This window comes from Lonchura striata, chromosome 4, assembly GCF_046129695.1.
Source record: "Lonchura striata isolate bLonStr1 chromosome 4, bLonStr1.mat, whole genome shotgun sequence".
Classification (NCBI taxonomy): Eukaryota; Metazoa; Chordata; class Aves; order Passeriformes; family Estrildidae; genus Lonchura; species Lonchura striata.
Window position 1 is genome coordinate 62,477,498 of NC_134606.1, and position 19,880 is coordinate 62,497,377.

At 41.5% G+C, this 19,880-nt stretch overlaps 1 protein-coding gene across 4 annotated transcripts in view; it reads right to left on the reverse strand.

The window, feature by feature from the left end:
* Positions 1-15,768, reverse strand: part of SLC10A7 (solute carrier family 10 member 7) — a 137,881-nt gene extending 122,113 nt beyond the window's left edge. For 3 of the 4 annotated variants that reach the window (XM_021549314.2, XM_077783012.1, XM_077783011.1), the window contains exons 1-4: positions 15,614-15,768; positions 12,164-12,246; positions 8,236-8,372; positions 3,945-4,020 (exon numbers count right to left, since the gene is read on the reverse strand). In XM_021549314.2, the coding sequence (XP_021404989.2) occupies positions 3,945-4,020; positions 8,236-8,372; positions 12,164-12,246; positions 15,614-15,713 (396 nt within the window). In that variant the 5' untranslated portion in view covers positions 15,714-15,768. Of the gene's footprint in view, positions 1-3,942; positions 4,021-4,904; positions 4,923-8,235; positions 8,373-12,163; positions 12,247-15,613 lie in introns of those variants that run through there. The other variant, XM_021549315.1, reaches the window with a different exon arrangement.
* Between the last annotated feature and the right edge of the window lie 4,112 nt (positions 15,769-19,880).

Here is a 19,880-nt window from a genome sequence, read left to right on the forward strand (position 1 = left end):
CAGAAAGGTTAGCTGTGGACCTTGCAAATTTGTACTCAGTTTTATGTTCTACATTTGCTTCAAAAAACAAATCTAAAAATCAATAATAGAACTATTTCTTTACATTATACCTTATTTCATTAACACCTTTTTGGCTTTCTTCATTGTACCCTATTTTATATTTCAAAATCTTGTCTTGCATGTGCAACACCTTGTTTTACAAAAGGGCATAGCAACATTAAAGTTGCAAAAAAAAAAAAAAGCAGCACGTTGATTAAGAGGTTTTGTACAAGCTGTAGCTCAACTGAACAATAACAAAAAATCCTCAGTGGTTGTGTGGTGTATGAGAAAGCAAAATAGCCAAAGTATTCTTCAACAAAATGAGCTGTCTGCCACGATTTATCTGTACAATTCCATAACAGCTCCTGCCTGTTACGTTACACTTCTCAAAAGTATGTCATTAAGCTGCCATAAAAGTCATCACAAATTGCTTTTTCTCCCAAACTGATAATAGACTTATAGATCTAATTTTCAATCTCCTTTCTTCATTACTTTGATTCTTAAGGAGAGTATGACATTTGCTGTCTGAATACTTTGTAGTAATATCTGGCATCTCTACAGCAGTTCTGTATGAGTGTCTCTGAGCTTTTAATAGGTTTGTCTTAACAGTGCCTTGATGACATATTTATTTGTCTCTATTGCAGACATTTAAAGAAATTGTTTTTATAATTTCACTGAAAAACTACAAGACTTGTTAAAAAAAAAAAGACACAACAAAGCCTTCAGCGCTGTCAGTGTGCTACACCATTAAAATCCTGACCCTTCACAGCACAAGAGCGAAGAACAAATGTGAGGCCTTCTGGTTTTCATTCTAATCTTTTTAACTTCATGGACTGTCCTCTACACAAAACACGAGACTGATTAACAGAAACAACTAAGTAATTGAGAAAATATCAACAAATTAAAAATTGGATTTTCATTCTTATGGTGATCCCTCCTCATTTTTCACCACTCAACATATGAAACATTTCTTGTTCATATAGGCCTTCATATGTATCAAACTAACGCTCAATACTTGAAACTGGCTTTGCTAATGAACTAAGTGCACTTGTGACAAAAGCTAGGACTAGGCTGGTTTAGAAAGTTGCTTGCAGGGTTAATGAAAGTAACAGGAAAAGATCACAGGAGCAATGATGGAGAATCAGAGTGAAGGAGAAACAGAGAAGGAAGTCTCCCTTTTATCATCTCACAACCAAATTTTCCAATTAATATGCAACAAAATTCACCACCCAAGTAGCCTCTAATGATGCAAGTCACTTTCAAAGCACTTGACCAAATATTTAATTACTCTGTGCCAGGCCAATAAAATATAGATCCTATGCCAGATTTTTCAGCACTGATCTTCAAACACAAGTGTGCTATTATGCATCACAGCCAACCCCAGAGACACAGTAGGACTCTGTTTTACCCAAAAGGTTGATGAGAGAGCTAAAAATAGAGACCATGTTTCCCCAGCCCCAGGGATACTACTTCTACCATGACACAGGGCCTGATATTTCTTTGAGAATACCCCAAGTCCAAACTGACAATTGACAGTCATTTTTACTTAGACAAAGAAACCTAAACCCCTCAACACTCTCATAACACAGGCAAACCACCACAGCTCTTAAGTGCCGTGTTTCAAGACATTCAAAGAAGTCTTCAGAGCAGTTAGTGAGGGTGTGCCTGTACTCTACAGCAGCAGGACACTTCTCAGACTAATTACTTCACATGGAGCTTCCTTGCTATAGTCCTGAGTAAGCTCATTTATCTTCATATTCTATTACGCAGTGTAGAAACATCCTCAGACAAATCAATTTCTCTAGGTAAGGATATACATTTGTTGATGCAAAAAGCAGTTTAAAAAGCATTATTATGAACAAATGCTCTCACAGTATAACCATTTGTACTTCCAACTGACTCCCACGTTTAAATTCTTCATATATCAGAGTGGATTCAAACTGAAATGGGAAAAAATGCAGTGTTCTGCTTATAGAAATACATCAGTAACAGCTCAGCTGAAGTCTGGCAAGGGGAGATGCAAGACTGTTTTCCTCCCCTAGCACAAGGGATGTGATTTGGTACTCTTCAGAAGACAAATTAGTCTGAACAACAAAGAAACATCAAATTCCAAAGATATGTATGCATTGGAAACAAGTCAACAGGTGAAGTTTGGTAATAACTTTGCCATACTCTTTGTCTACACTGAGCGTGTTTATAGGGAGTGTTTCCTTTACAGACGCTCTTAGAGCCTAAGAACTCTCAATTCCCAAGACTCAATTCTTGATTCACCCTCTCTGCTGTCAACAACTATCTGTAAAATTTACTACAAGGTATGCAATTTTACATTCCTCTAACACCAATTTGGCACAGAAAAATCAGAAGTTTAAAGCTTATCTTGTCAGTGATTTATACAATCACATAATAGAAAGCAGCCATTTTTCAGGTATAAAATGCACACACCCTCACCACCCCAAAGGACACCACCATAAGAAAGTGCTTTCTAATGGTCAAGAAACTAAAGTACCTCTCTCCCTCCTGTACACTGTATTATATGGCTTTCAACTAACCAATCTTATGCATTCACTCAATTAATCCTCACTGTTCACTATGTGGCATCTTGCTGTAATTTACAGCACCTACATGTAAAATCATAACTGGAAAACCTCTCATTTCTCTGTTGATCACTATTAGGCACGTGAATTATTTCCTTATAGTAACTACTCCCCAGCACCTCCATCAGACAATTTTATGGTTCTTTTTTCAAGGTAGCTAACTGGCAGACAGTGATGTGCATCAGGATTGCCCATGATTAGAGATGGTTGACTTGAAATACTTTGGGTCCCTCTTCAGAGGATAAAGCAATTAAACAGCACTTTGTCAGTACAAAGTACAACTTCAATCTCTTTCAGTGCTATCATGTGTTTTCAAAGCTGACATTAATCGGTCCCAAGAGCCTGAACTCAGAAAATGAGAAGTTCACAACTAATGGCCATATTTAAAACATGTGGTTGAAGTGAACCACCCAACCTCACACAGGGGTTCTATGGATGAATTAAGATTTGCCTTTAACTCTTCAGAATAGCATCCAACACCTCTGGGTGTAAATCCCATCTGTCAATGTTAATTCTCTCCTTTCTTCACCTACCAGGTCTCCTCCACCTTCAGCAGCTATGAGGAGGCAAATCTGAAGGAAACAAGCTCATTAATTAGCACAGCTGGATTAATTTCCTAAATGTCATTTATCTGGATTTCCTGAAAACAGCAGGTGCTTTGTGGATAAAGAAAGAGTCTGAAATTACACCAGAATATGACATTTTAAGGCAGAAATTTATCATGACCAAGCTGAGTTTGCACCAACAACTTCTATCCCAGCATTTCCTATCTGTTGAGAAGTTTGTATTGCATCACTGTTAGAGAACTCCACCTTCCTTGAATTTTCACTTCATGCAGTCTCAAATAACAATATAAGATTTAAATCCATGTTTGTATTGCCATGTCACTTGATCATTTGCAGCTTCAAGCTTGAGAAATTCCAACTACAGGACCTTTTAATACTGAATCTCTGCAAGGGTATGACTTCACTGCAAATCTATTGGTCTGTGCAATAACTACAACACAGCACAGGGACATTATAGGATTAGGACTTCCAGTGCAGCAACCACCAGAAATCTCCCAACACTAATTTCTATCAGAAACCTTGGTATCACCTCAGAAAAGTGAGTTTCTTTTAGTTTTACCAATGCCAGCACGTAACATATCACCGTTTTCCTTGTTTGACAGCAAGTCAACACCCAATCCCTAATTCCAGAATGCTTTACAAACCACAGCAGTGTCACATTTCTGTCTGTGCTTTGCCACTTGAGTTCATCATCAATAAATACTTGTTTGAATGCCTGCTTAAAAAAGCCAAAATTCAAACTCACCTCATTCCCACCAACAGCTTTGGTCAAAATTACAGCAGAAGACACAGGAGGTGGCATGCAGCCCACTGTCTGCAAGCTGAAAACAAAAAAAAAGAATGTTACATTCCTTTCAGGAAGCAAACACTAAGCAACCTGCTGCCTTAAAAGACCAAATAGCAGAAAGTAGAAAGTCTTATTACCTGTGCAGTGCAATCAGTTTCCAATCAGTTACAGCCCTGCACCAGGAAGAGCACTCCTGCTGGCAGCATTTCTATGCCATCTCTCACCAGTCAGCACAGTGAAGAGTCACGTCACCATGCAAAAAGCACAAACACTTAACCTCTCTGTGACTCCACTTCCCCATCTGTAGTACTGTAGCTCTCATTCACAAAGGTCTCTAGATCTATCACAGACTTCCAGATAAAATCACCTGACTGCCATCAAAGCATCAACAGCTTTCTCTTACACTTTAGAAATCCAAGATACCTATTATTATTGTCATTTTAGCACTGTTTGTGCAGCAAAGTTATTGAAGTGCACAGTAAATGCTGTTGCAAAGTAAGAAAAAAGTGGCGAACTTTCCTTTGTTTTCAAAGACAGTCCACAAAATCACACCACAATAAATTACCATTAAATCTGAGGCCAAGTAAAATAGGGCTTCTGAAGAAAAACTGTGCTGACTTGGAAGGAACAGTAATTCATGGAATAAAATAGATTTCAAAATCCCCAAAAGTGTGGAATCTACATATGATTTCAAGTAGTGGAGCTTGAGATTCTAATTCAGATCAATTACTAGTTGTGAACTACTTTGCATTCATAACCCTGTCAGTAGAACCCCCAAGAAAGACAGTGTCAAAAAGCTGCAGCAAACAGAAGTATTAAATCCAGGCACCAGGGTGCACATTGCAGTACAATTGATATTCTGCAAATATACAAAAAGCTTAAAGAGAAGAAACAGATAAGTGACAATGACAGCATTACCTTTGTCAGCTACAGACACTGTGGGAAAGGAAAGAGGCAACCAATGTAAGCATTATATATATCCAACCACAAGGTGCTAAGCACCACCTTGGAAGCACAGAGCACCTTCAGCTTACAGTGAAATAAGCTATGGTAGCAGAGAGTTGTCAGCACACGGCAAAATAAGCTCACACTGAAAAGAAAATAAATAAAGGAAAAAGAAACTGTACAGGAAAGTTTGGAAACATATAGGAAAATATACAGAAGACAACCACATGGCAATTCCGATGTCTGTCTCCTACACTGTGATACTGTTATCTCTCCTATGTGGCAGCCAGCTCCTCAAACTTCTCACCTGCTCTAATAAGGAGTGGATGAAATTCAGAGTTATCCAGAGAGGTACAAAATGTGTGCAAAGGCATTCATCTCAGCTGGCAGGGATTTTCCATACTATAAGGGAAAGACTTAATCATACAGTCTCTGTTAACCCTCTCAAATTAAAATACTACATTTGAGATTAAAAATAAAAATCCCTATCAAGCAGTATTAATCTAAAAAACCTGGTACACATTAAAAGGACACACTCTTGAGTGTATTGAAACATGCACCTGCAAACTTTTTTCTATTTGTATCACTACACAATTCTACCAATATATAAACAGATTCCTCTAATGGCAAACAGACTACTAGAGATAACAACCAACCAACTCATATACTCCACTGCATCAGGCCATGCTGTGAGTACTAAAATCAGGGATTCAGACACTTGCTGTTCTGCTGATACCACTACAGACAACTGAGCAGCAGAGTCTGAAGTCACATGTTTTAGAGATGTGAAAGCTCCAAAGTCATATCTTATACGCAATCTTTGCATCTCGTGCCTTACCACCTGTGCTCTAAATGCTCTAAATGATAAAAGTGGAGAAGAGGTGAATCTGTGCATAAATTAATAACCTGCGTCGTGCTCCTTTTCAAATAGATGTTGTCAATGCAAAACCTGGCCAGCTAACAAAAAAAAAAACTTAGAAGATGCCTGGGAGGATGTCAGTTTCTCCTCTATTTTATAAATTTCAAAAAAATTGCAAAGCAACAAACTTCCTAATATCATCCCAGACAGAGAGGGGGGAAAGAAAACAATCCCACTCAGCTGTAGAAACACAGGTGAAAAGCTGGTACTACCCAAATCTGCTGCTCAAATAACACTTGCAGCAAAACAGACCATTAGGGAGGATGGGAGAATCTACCATGCATTCTGATGCAAGATGGAAAAGGTTCTGTGTGCTGTGCCCTTCAGGCATTACCTTGTGTAGGGAGCAGGGAAGAACTGCAGTGCCCAGGGGAGCCACCCTGCCAAAGGGTGCTGCATGCAGAGCACATGCCTGTTTTTCCAGGCCTTTTTGAGGGCTATCAACCAGCCTCCCCCACATGCTGTACCAAATGTGTGATAAGGAAGTAACTTTGCCCAAACCTGTCTTCTTCCCTCCCTGTTTTCCTTAGGTACTGTAGCATTTCTAAGAGAATAAAAACTACAGCTGTGGGGGATTAGAGTGAACTTTTGTTTACACAGAACTGCCACAGCACAGTCCTTCACATCACCTCCTCACACATGCACAGGGACCTGCTTTGAAATGTGTTATTCTAGAATTAGGACAGAGCTCAGTATCCTCTGCACCTGCATCACACTGTACAGCTCCCAGTGCAGTGGCTGCTGCTCTGAGTGTGTCCTGAACAGCAGTATTTCTCAAGAAAGCACTCTCAAAAAAAAAAAAAAAAAAACAAAAAAACAAACCACCTCAATTAAACTCCTCAATCTGAACATTCTTTCAATGAAGCCCCAATACAACAAAGTTACTGCACTAAAAGATAAAATTGCCAAATCAGAAGCAGTACTCAAGGAACTAGTGCTTGAAAGTCAGCTTGAAGCATACAGAAGTACAGCAGCTCACTAGTAAGACACACACATGCTCTCATGACAAATGAGCCTAGTTTAGGCTTCATATTTAGGAAGATACATGCACAAGTATTTATTTTCTTTACAAAAATAAATACATCCCAAGTTTTATGAAGAGTTTTACAGCTGTACATGCATATACATACAATTATACTTGTTCATGCAATAGATCATGTCACTTTAGTACTAAGAATCAAAGTGGTATAAGATTAATGGGAAAGAAGGAATGCGACATGCTTCATGGAACCAAAAACTCCACAATAATCTCTTTCACTTTGCACTTCAGAAACTGGAACTCCATGGATTAGAAAGGAATTTTGGCTACTGTGGAAAATCACGTATTTCTCTTAGGTGACAAAAAACTTCACAATTATTTTATTTTAAAGAATACCCTTTACTAAAAATAGCTAAATACAAATGAACATCATATAGCAATTTTGTTATTTCCTTGATTTACTGATACTGTTAAGCAAAAGGTGTTAAGTGTTAACATTTCCTTGATGTTGTCTCAATGTCACCTTTTCACTATCATTTGGATCAATTCACACTTTATGGAGCAACAGGAGAAGCCTCTTACAAACAAAATTAAATGCTCCTTTATGTTTAGGCCTTGTAGAAACATAAACATGAGCAGCTTTTTCATTAAACTTTTAAGACAAAGAACTCCCCAAGCAATGTTTCACCAAGCAGTAAGAAACAATGGGGATTCTTTCACTAGTTTTCTGAAATAATCAATTTTTACATTCAAACATTCCAGTATACCTGCATGGCACCAAGTATTGACTCCCATTCCAAAAAACACCTTTTAACTTTTTTGTTTTTTAACATGGCATCTATCCCTAGCACACCATCAATGTAGCTTTGCACATAGGCAGTGTACACTCAAGGTTTAAAACACACTGTTTTCATGTTAACTTAGTTTCTGCTCATTACAAAGTTCTTGACTTAAAAAAACTTTGCTCTTTTCCCCCATAATTTGCCTGGAAACAGATACTAAATCCATGTAAGAAATGCTCAATGAAAACTACTTAAAAACAGCAGGCCAGAATGTGGCATATACAGTATTTATTCAGTGATTTATGTTTTTCCTTCAGTATTCCTTTTCTTTCTTCCTCACCTTCCTTGACACCCAACACATCCCTTCAGCTGTGTTTTGTGAAAAAGAAAGCTAACCTGTTGCAACCTCCCTACACATAAGACTGTCCAGACTTTCTGAAAATGAGACCAGGTTCCTGAAGGGATAATCTTGGGCATGTACTTTGTTTTCAATAGCAGAGTCCTGAAGTACAAAAAACAACCAGCAAAATCTGTTCACAATACCACAAAGCACCAGTTCCAGGATAAGCATCCCTTTAAGAAAACAGCTACAAATATATTTTAGTCCATTATACTTAAACATACCCTTTTAAAAGCCATTCATTTATAGGTGTGATTGATAACAGCTGAAGAAAGACCCATATTGCTGTTGGGAAGAACACAAGTGTAAAAATCTGGACAAAAAGGTGTAGTTTCACATGCATCAAAGCACTTGTCAGCTCCTGCAAAAGAAAAAGAAGAGAGGAAGTTGCAGTCATAACAGCTAAAGTAAGATCACGTTTGTGCTTTTAAAACTAGGATCAGTTTTATAATACAAAAAGAGTGCATGTCAAAAAGTCACCTTTAGGGATCATCAGATCTCTGCTTTAATAATGAAGTACATCCAGCCAACATAAAAGCTGTCTGCTCCTGGGCATCTTTCCACAAGAATTGTCCACTACTTCAATAATAGTGTAGACTCAGAACAGCAGCTTTTCAGCAGGCAGCCTTAGCACTTTGTCACAGCTTCAAAACCTGTGTTAACTGCACTGATGGCTGTTTACGGACTTTTGACATCAAGGGGGGTGAAAACTTGTAGTGAATACATGATTTCAGGTTCCTCTGTCTAAAGAGAGCCACAAATGGCGATACTCATTTATACTGTTAAAAAAAACCCCTATATTTATAGATGTTTGTATTACCAACCATTCATTTGTGGTGTTGGGGTTTTTTTTATGTTTGCTATTTTTTTTCCTAAAAGCAAAGGAGCAGACTTTGATTATTTATTATATCAATAGGAAATTTATAGGAAAAAGAAATACGGCTGATGAAGAGTAACAAAGAAAGAATACCAAGACCATAACAAGCTAAAAACTGTTGAGCCATAAATTTCCGAGAAATAAAGTCTAAAGCACACTGGAGACTCAGAAAACAACAAAGAAAAATTTAATTTTAAATAGTGTAAGAGCACTCCAGAGAGGTGATCAAGTACCCTTAAAGAAAAAAACTCTTCAGCTAGCTCTGTGTCTCTCTGTTTCTGCCTTTTCAGACATTTCAAGGACCTTCTACACAGGTTTTTGAGTACAAGGAAAGAGCCTTGCACATTTCAACTCATTCAAATCTCTCAGACTGAGAATAAAAATTCCTCTTCCTTTGTCTCACAGTAACTCACACTCTTCTCAAGTAAACAATGCAAAAGAACTGATGGCACTCTTATTCAAAATCAAATTCGCTGGGATTCTCCAGCTGACACTCCAGATGCATTAAACATACCTATCTATATCTCACATACAGAAGTATCCTACTAATTTCGTATTTTCACAATTGGAAAATGCCTCAAAACCAGAGGGTTTTAAGAAGACTCTGTGATACTTCCAAAACAAAACCCAAGACAGAAAGAAAGCCTTGTTGTAACTTCCAGAAGATGATACAACACAGCCAACCTACTAAATGTATTGATGGAACAAATCTTTGCAGATCTAAATTACTAATCTTGAAAATGTTTCCAGTGATTACCTTTCAGAATAGGAATAGTAATTTAGAATAGTTATCATTATAATAGTATGCCTTAGACTGGATGATCACAGCATAAACGCTGAGGCAGCCTCAACCTCTTAAACAATTTACAAGGGCTTATCCAAGAAATACATCTGCCACCTCAAAAAAGTTGCTGGAAGCTGCTAGTTATGACTCTGTTTCTGCACATCAGACAGAACATGTTACCCTGTCTTCCCCAGTATTTCACATCCTTTAGGGAGCCTATCCAGCCTCTCCCTGGCTGGTGTGGGTCCCTGTTGCCATCCAGCCACTCTTCCGATAGTCACAGCTGGACTCCTGTGAGTAAATACCCACACAGAGTAAACAGTGTTCTCAGTGGCTTGCCAAATTCCTCGTTGAAATGGATAACTCAAGTATGTGATTTAATTTCTGGGGCCCTGTGGGAGGTATTTGCTTTAAAAGAGCAAGCTTTCCAGTCACTGCAAACTGAAATAGCATTATATTAAGGTGGAATGAAATGTTCTTGTCAGAGAACACTGAGTATTTCTACAAATGTAAGAGGACCTTTGTCACCTCTGGTTCTGAAAGTGTAACAACACCATGCAAAGACAGCCTCCCCTTGAACGTTGCCAATTATTCTATAAAATGCTTTCTGAACACACTAGCAAATTTTTTTGAGCATGCACTTATACAGCAAATTAAACCAGAAGTGTAACACTAAAAGAGTATCAATTATTTATAATTCTGTCAGATTTATCAGAAGGCCTCTGTAAACACTCACAAACTCTCCATCCTGTCATAAAGCATACCAAACACTAGTTTCCATCTAACTAATACATTGTCTAAGGTAGAACAGCTGATACACAGGTCAAGAACAAAGTCAAAAGCAAAGACCATATACTTTGCAATCCAATAAAAGGCCTACTGAGTAATAATACTAACTTTAGGTTGTGCCTTAAACAACTAAAACATGCCTCAAAGTATTTTAATAAAAACATGACCTGGCCACCTAAGACATATAAGGATTGTTTTTAACATACACTTTAGAAAGTAAGAGCACAAGCTACAATGTGAGAAATTCTTTTCTTCTTCTGACTTTTACCCCCATGGCAGAAATTCAGGAAAGGTTCTTCATGTTTCTTCATGAAGCTGAATAACAGCACTAGCCCTAACTGCTGCTCCCAAAACAACATGAGATCAGCTACTTGGACATAAACATCAGCTCCTGTAAAAGCTTCATTTACATCAGTATACTGCTTTTAATACCATAGATGGAAAAAAGTTACGTAAGTTCAAAGTAAGACATGACACATTGCCCAGAAACCTGTCAGTCGCATCACCTTAACTGGAAGAAGTTATATGCAAAGTACATGGAGAACCTCATCAGGACTTTGACAATGCTGCTGATTTCTCACAGCTGCTTTGCAAATAATACAAGGTCTCAAGGATACAAACTAGTGAAAAGCAAAGAAATTTTACTTTTTTTTTTTTTGTCTGCATGCAAATATTCCTAAACTTAAAAGAGGAAAACTCCACTCTATTAATACTACTCAGGTTTGTATTTTGAGTTCTCTTCTCTGTGGAAGAGAAGCCTCCACAGCTTATTTCCATTGAAGTTGAAAAGATGAAAGTTCACCACTATAACCATTATTCAGGTGGAGAGACGTTTTGTTGTTGAATGTTCACTCAAATCCCAGTCCACCAAGAGATAACTGGACAAAATTGTGATGATTCTTTCAGGCATTAGTATCATGCAATTTATGAATAGCATCCCCTGTTAGTCAACAGCACAAAGGAATCGGAAAACTAGACTGGCAGAGATATGCAGTGTTTCATTTCAACTCTGGTTGCTCCTTCTCTTGGCAAATAGCCATCATCTCCTTTCTCCACTATTCCTTTACATGCCCCTTCATCTCCTCTGAATCCCAGACTGTTCCTCTCTGAATAACATGTGACACAGAATTTTAAACAAATCTCAGTGCCTGTGATATGCACCAGAGTGCAGGTACCTCAAATCCACCTGTCCACAACAAAATCCTATGGGAAAAGATTGCCAAGACTTTGCCCTTGTATATTGACATTGTATTTGCATAGGAACCCTTTTGTGCTAATCCTAGCTGCTGCCCCGGCCCTACCAAAAAAGGTAACTTAAATCCACCAGGTCTTCGGTTCCATCAATCCAGCAGTGAACAGCTGCATCTCACCCTGATTTGAGTTTGGGACACAACCAGGGTGGAGATCCAGTCTCCAAATCGTGCTCATCACATCCATTTAGTTAAAGCTGTGCAGAGACAAACCACCCACCCTCTGTGGATGGGTGACATTTATTCACACTATCCTTTTCATCATCTTCATCACTTTGTGAAGCACTTTCTGAAATCAAGGAGGGTTATTCCTTAAACATCTAACATTTATCTTCTCTTGATAGCCATCCTCCCAGCACCACCACCATTCCAATTACATTCAAATCTGATCAAAAGGAACACAAAATTTTTTTATAGCATAACAGGAATGAAGCAATGAAACAGTACAGTACCTCAGTTTTTAAGGAGAGTCCACTGTTAAAGAATATAGCTGAAACAGCAATGTAAGTTATTGTAATTTCAGGTTTCAAGGGTCCTAAAAAATACAAACATAGAGAACAAAGTGAACTACAGTCAAAGGGATAATGATATGCATATACTATATCAGAGTAAATGAGAATACTTAAAAAATACCTGGAGAAAATCTAACAGTAAAGTCTGTAATAAAAAGAATTGCATTTCTATCAAGTTACAGAAAGCATGCTATTCATTTTAAAATAAAAGTAAACCAGAGAGTGTAGAGTGAGTTATGTCATCATATAAATTTGACTTCCATGAGTAGAGGCCACTGAGAACTCACAAGTAAATTCTGGAAACTTGAAAATGGGGGCTTTTCACAGTTCTGCCATCAGACTATCCCTACAGCATCAACAAACTCAAACCATGCACTCCAATAAAAATATTACCTGGTACCTTCACAGGGCCACTGGCATCCCTCACACAGCTGCCTCTCACTTTTTCCCTACAACACACACACCTGTCTGGCTGCCTGCACAGAAGATCCCAAATCACATCTTGCAATGATTTCCTCAGAGCAATACAATTCTGTGTTATTCCACTCACAACAGAATACAGTTCAAAATGGCTCATTCCAGCCCCACAATTACACATTTCAGACACAACTGCAGTGAGATCAGCAAGGGCAGACGCCTGCACCACGAAGGGTTCCTCTGTATTGAAGGCTTACATTTGTATATATTTATATACATTTTTCAGGGAGATTAAAATATAGTCTTTTTTACACTCCTATAAAAATGACAAATACTCTTAATACACTTTGCCTTCAGAGGCCACCAGGCATAAAATGCACGTGCTCATTTTTCATGAGCATTCAACCAGATATTATGTTAGAAAGAAAATATTAGCAGTCTACTTAGGACCAAAGTAATATCCTCACTCTACAAGTGACCCTAAGTTGTCAGGAGCAAAAGTGCAGCAGCAAACAAGCCAGCCTTGACTCACCACTGCAAAGAGAGGAACCTTTCTGCTCCCCCAGATGAATGATGTATTGATGGTCACACTGGAGTAAGGCCAATGGTCCTTAAATAAGAGGGACTTGATTGTACAAGTCAAAAAAGCATCTCAAGTCATTTCAACTCAAATCCTATTCTCAGAGAGAACTCTGTTGACAAGACACTAAAACTGTGTGTGCCAAACACAAAAAAACCCCAAAAAAAACCAAAAAACTAACACAACAAGAAAAAATCCCAAGCAAGCTACATATATGAAGTTGAAGGTAAAAATAAGACAGGAAATGCAAGAGTTACAGTTGCAACAAAGACATGACTAGTTGCAAAATTATGGCATGTTAACTGAAGAGATGGCGGGGGGGGGAAAAAACCCCAGAAGATTATATAAATACATAGCTCTACAGAAAACTATATGTTACAGACATGATTACCTCCTTTTTTCTAATCCTTTTGAAGATTAGAGTATCTATGTACATGCACATACAGCAGACAGGCAGAGAGTTAATCTGGCTAAAACAGGGGTTCTTCCAGGACTCAGTTTTTTCTGGTTTATGATTTTTTTACTGGGCTACTGGAACTCCTTCTCCCAGGAGAAGCCTCTACCACCAGAGCAACCACACACTCGAGGAGCACAGGGAACTCTGGTCACAACAGAAAAATTCTTCTCACAAAGGAACTAAATGGGCTCATTTATCAAATAGGAAAACACACAAAAATGGCTTGGCTTATGTCATGAAGGTGACAACAACACAAATCTTTGTTATTTATGGCACAATCTTCCATGGGTATGGATGCTGGACCATCCATACCATTCACAAAAGCCCTGTAAATTACCATGCATGGCTTTGTCAGCTGGAAGATGACAAACTAAGGTTTTTTCATGTATTGATACTTCAAACCCCTCACCTCCTTCTTCTTTTAAAAAGAAATATTTTTCTTCCTTAGAGTACTGAGATCCCATAGTTTCAGAGGAGGGAATACCACTATGAGGACCATGTGCTCACTATTTTCAATCAATGTTTCCAAGATTTTTCAAGCAAGTTATCCCAGGAACAATACAGTGTCAAAGCTTGACATCTCTTTGCAGCACGATAATTTAATGAAGTGCTCCATCACAGTGCTTCCATGCAGGAAGTGAGCTGAGGAACAATTACCTCCTATTCTAGTTAAAAGGACCTCCCACGCGGCTGCTAACAATTAGCACGGCACTCAAAGCAGAAAGGGACAAAACACCTGATACTATCAATTTCAAGTCAGTCTCTAAGGTCTGCGGAAAACACAGCACGGATCCTGCAAGAAGCTCCACGTGGTTCTATTCACCCATGCAGAACAGCACAGCGATGTTAGAAGGGATCCTTGCACAGCAGGAATTTTGCCTACCCTGAACTCCATGAAGTACCGGAGCCTTAGTTGCCATAGCATGTGTTCAGAGCCATATTTCTTAAATCACTTTCTTTTTTTCCCAGAACCTAAGAGGTGGGGAAAGTTTGGCTCCTCAGTGAGAAGCTGTCTAGCCTCAAACTTCAGCTCTGTTAAGAAGAAAAAAAAATAAAAAAAAAAAAAAACCCTTTGCCTATAAAAGCACAGACAGATTCTTCCTCCTCTCACATAACATGGACCTGCTAGAGGATCTCTTTTGAAGTGTTTTGCATTCCTTTTCTCAAACCATCAGAGAACAACTAGGAAGAAGAAATACAACATTTAATTTGTTCTTGGAATCTATGAATGTCTGGAGCTGAAGTTCCAATGGGAACTGACGAGGATACACCCCCTGCGTTTATACTTTAAGTTACATTGTTTATGTTTAAATAACATTGGACATTTCATCAGCCCTTGTTCCGGGAGCCCTCCCTGCTCAGCAAAAGACAGCTCTGCTTTGCCCCGTGTGCCACCACTTTCCACCGGAGCATTTTCCCTGTTTTGCTCCCCCTTCCATGAGGAAATAAGAAGGAACAACAACGAGACCAAGACAAATCCAAAACTGTAAAATACAAGTGTTCTACTGTAAAGCGAAAGAAAAGCTCTGGCCAAAACCCAGCTCCTGTGAGTTTACCACAGTACACCTCCGGGGAAGCTCGCAGGCGGCAGAAATCCATACCTGAGCTGCCGGGACTTGGTGCCCACAGCTCTGGAAGTTATGACTTAGTTGAACGGGAGCACGTTCAGAGCCAGTCACCACTTGGCTTCCATCACTCCTAATCCCAACAGAGCAGGGCGCTCCTCCAGCCGCTGGCACAGCGCCGAGCAAACACGGGAGCACGCTCGGGAACAGCTCCCGGGTTGCTGAGGAGCAGCGGCTGGAAGCAGGGAGGCAGAGGAGCCGATGGAGGGCAGGGACCCCGCACGGGCGGGACGGGGCGCGGCCGCCGGGAGTTGGCGGAGTCCCGGGGCTGGCGGCGCTCCCGGGCTCCGGGGCGCAGCGCCCGCACTCACCGCCTTTGACGCCGACGCCGGGCTCCAGCCGCGCCACAGCGATGACCAGCACGATGCCGAGGATGAACCACTCCTTCCGCAGCCGCTCCAGCAGCCCCATGGCGCTGCCCGGCTCGGCCCGGCGCCGCTCGGCCGCTCCGGGCTGCTGCGGGCGCGGGGCGGGGCGCGGCCCCACCGCCCGCCGGCAGGGCCAGCCGGATCCGCTGACGGGGAAAGGCTCACCCACCGCCGCCATCGCTACCACGCACCTCCTAATAGGCGCGCAGCCCCGCGCTGCCGCCCGCCCGTCCGCTCGGCTGCGCGCGGCTGCGGCCCCCCCGCCGGCTCCGGCCGCTCCCGCCCCGCATCCCCCCGCCGAGGCGGACGCCGCGGGTGACGGCGGCGGGAATGGGACAGCGCCGTGGCTGCCGTCGCCGAGGGGGTCGGGGAGAGCGCGGGCACGGAGCCGGCGCCGGCGGGCGGGAGCGGGGCTGGGCGGTCGCGGCAGAGCGAGCACAGCGAGGCGGTGCGCGCTGTTTCGGTACATTACAACGCCCGCGTGACGGCCGGCGTTTGACGCGCGGGAGGGCGGGCGCGGGCCGGGAAGCGCCGGGCGGGATCCGGGATCCGGGATCGCTCCGTGAGGGCGGCCGCGGGCCGGGGCTGCCCGGGCGAGCTCCGACAGCTGCGCTCCCCGCAGCCCCGGGCGCGGCAGCCGGGAGCGCCGGGCGGGCGGGGCCGCCGCCGCGTCACGCACCTGTTACCGGTGTGCGCTCACGCCGCCGCCGCCAGGGACGCGTGGATCGGGATCGCCCTGCAGTTCCCATGGAGCGCCTGCCTGTCCGTCCTGGGCAGACCCAAAGGCACCCGTTCACCCCTGTCGCGACACGCTGACAGCACCGCTCGAGCCGACCAGCCGCTTCCCCGCTGTTTCCCTGGTTTGCCTCTGTGCTAGAACCACTTCCATTAAAACAGTATCGTAAAACCTCTTCCTGGTGCTGCACCCGCGCCTTCCGTTCCCTATTCCCCTCTTCTGGCTCTTCCCCGATGGATTCATCATCCCGCCCGGCCGCGGCCACCGCGCTCCAAGTCCGCGAACAGGGAGATGCCAGAGCAGGGACGCTCCGTCTTCCAGCGGCTCCCGCCGGTGCCGCCCCGTCCCGCAGGGCTCTCCCACGCACGGCGGCTCTGCTGCGCGATTCCTGAACATCTGGGGCAAGTTTCATCCTGCAGTCTCTGCCGATGTATTCAAGCTTCAAGGAATAACCCCGACACGGGCTTTCTGCTACCAAAGAAAGAAATGTTTATGGCTGAAAGCTCAGCTGATCTCCAAGATGTGCATATTCCTGCGAGTCCTGGGAGGTTCACTTGTGTAAACAGGGATACATCAGAGCCGAAATGTTTGGATATGGGAGGGAATGTGCCTTCTCCCGCCCACAAGCAAACCCAAAATGTGATGTTTAAAATGATTGTACATTTCACCACTTTACTGAAGTTTACTGGAGTACGCATTGATCCTCAGTCTTCTCAGCAGGGAAACAGATTGCAAAACATCACTGCACTTGACCTGTGCAATCACTGCGGGTTGGCTGTTTTGGGAGAAAATAAATGCATAATGTGTTCATCTAGAGCAAGCTGTGATTATAACGAGTGTAGGATTTTAATACTTGGAGGATTTGATTGCTGCACAGGAGAGATAAATCTGATGAAGGTGTACAGTCAACGTTTTTCATATAAACATCTTTTCCTGTGTGGCTCTGAAAGCACACCAGCAAGGGCACAGGCCCTCTGATCTGAACACAACAGGAGAGCAGGCAGCTGTCCATGGTTTCCCTGGTAGTTTTCTTGTGAATTTGTACACAGCCCTGGAGCTCCTAACAGAGATGGAAAGGAGACTTTTCACCCTGTTCCTAGTGGTTCCAGCCAGGCTGATGAGTTGCAAGATGCAGAGGCCTCACACTGGACCAGCAGGGCTAGAAGGCAGAAGCAGATCCAGCATAATTCAGGAAGAAATATAATAATAATTAATCTGTTTAGGTCAAAAGTTAGATCAGAAGTTAGAAGCAGCTGAATTTCATCGTGAATGAAAATGCTGCAGTATCAATTCCTGAAGAAGCTGCAGAGGGATGCAAAGAAGGGGCAGGTAACGAGGATGCTCAGTCTGGCAATAAAATTTGATCATGGAATAAAGATAGCAGTCTCACCCTGCTTTTGCATCATATTTTGTACATGGTAGTAATCCTGCTCCTCACTCCTTGCAGGTGGATACTAATAAGGAATTTCTAATCCTGCTTAGTGTTCAAGTTAATTCCAGTTAATTTTGCCATCAAGTTTCAGCTATTTGCTCATAGTAGATCTAATAGGCAAAAGTTAGAAACCTCAGGTTCAATCCTAGGTTCTAAAAGATTCTTCTCAATTTCCCCTCCAAAGGGTCATTTCCTGTGCACTGTCCCAAGCCTGTTTCTCCTTCTCTAAAGAAGGATGACATATCTCACTAGGTAATACATTTAGAACAGTTAAGAAATATATATACTAAAAACCACAAACAAACAAACAAGAAAAGCCCCCAAAACCTAACAATTATCAGATATAACAGAACTTCTGTCTACGCTCAAAATAAAAAATATAAACTTTAATGAAGCTTGCTTTGAGTGGATGCTTTGCCTTTAAATTTTTTCCAAGAGATCTGAAGTTGGTAATAGGCATCTTTTGCCATCTGAGTTACAAAATACCCGGGTTCACGAGGCTCTCTTCTTCTGTAATCTTTGCAATCATATGCAGATATTCTAAGATGTGTGTTGAAGGACTTGTACAAAGACATTGTAGCTGGTTTTTGTAGCTGTCCTGCTGTGACTGTGGTAAGCATATATGTCTCTCAGATTAAATAGATGAAACTGTTCCTGCTTTTAAAAAATAGAAGACAATGTAAGCCTTGTCGTGTCCCACCGGAGTGAAGTAGAAGGGAAGAAAACACTATATGTGAATTTTATAATTGGCAGGACACACACATCCTAAGTCTGTCTGCAATGCAGCATCACTGTTGCTATCAGGGAATTTATCATTCATATGGATGCATTTGGTCTCTGTTTTAGAGAGGGACATTTCAGTGTCTGTCCTGTCATCCAAAACTGTCTCCTGCAACATTTCACATTCCTCCTCATGTTCCTATACAAATAATACATATACTCTAATAAACACCATGACTCAAACAGATCTGGAATGGTCTGGCACATATGTTTATTCTCTGTTGCATTGTACAAAAACATTTTAGGGTATATTTAGCTGTGGCTTAGACACAGTACAGGAACAAGAATTTAGCCTCTCTCTGATTTCACATGACCAAGTCTTATTTTATTTTTGTTCAACTGCAAACATACCTTGGGGCTTCCAGATGCTTTCCTGCCTCCAAAGGCCCTTGTGCTTCCTTCTGCATAATACAGAAGCTCAGTGACATGTGGCACCAGGTCTTTGTTGCTCACAGGTAGCCTGCTGACACCAACAGGGCTGTTTGTGTGAGCAGGGACAGGATTTCATGTCTGCAAAGATGCAGGAGTGGACTGGACATTTCTGGGCTTCACATTTTGAACCACCACTCTTGTGTGGTTTGAGCCTATTCCTTTTGTGTGCCCAGCCTCTGACCTGCACCACACACCTCACTGCCTGATAAGTGCACTGTTATTCTAGGGAATGTGCAAGGATTTTCATGCTCCTGAGTAGCAGATGTCATCTGATTATGTGTTTAGACAGGAGAGATTTTAATATAAAGGAGTGGGGATCACCAGATAAAGGGAGCTTAAATGAGAGGAAGAGATAGTATTAAATAATTTAGCTTGAAAAGAACAAAGATATTCAAAATGAACAAGATAAAGAGAGGTGTTAATTATAAATAAGAAAGTTGAGGAGAAAAAGTGGAAATATATGGGAGGCAGTTTACTACACATTTATATTTCTCACAAGCACTTAGTGGCATGATCTCGGATTTTCTCAGAGAAAATTGAGGAGATTGCTGTTCTGATCCCAGTAGCTGGATTTCTTCATGGAAGTGGAATTTACAAGTCTTTGTTGTGCCTTGGCCTAGGTGTTTATACTCCTTTAGGCATCTGCAGGGGATCTTTTGGTTTTTGCTACTGAATATTATTGAATACCTAAAAACGCTTAGGTATTGCCAGCTGCAGGACTTACTACCCTTAGCATAATGCAGTAGCAGGAATTATGTACAAGTTCAATTTAGAATAGCACTTAATGGGACTTAAATACACATATAAGTGTGCTTTTCTAAATAGAAGCT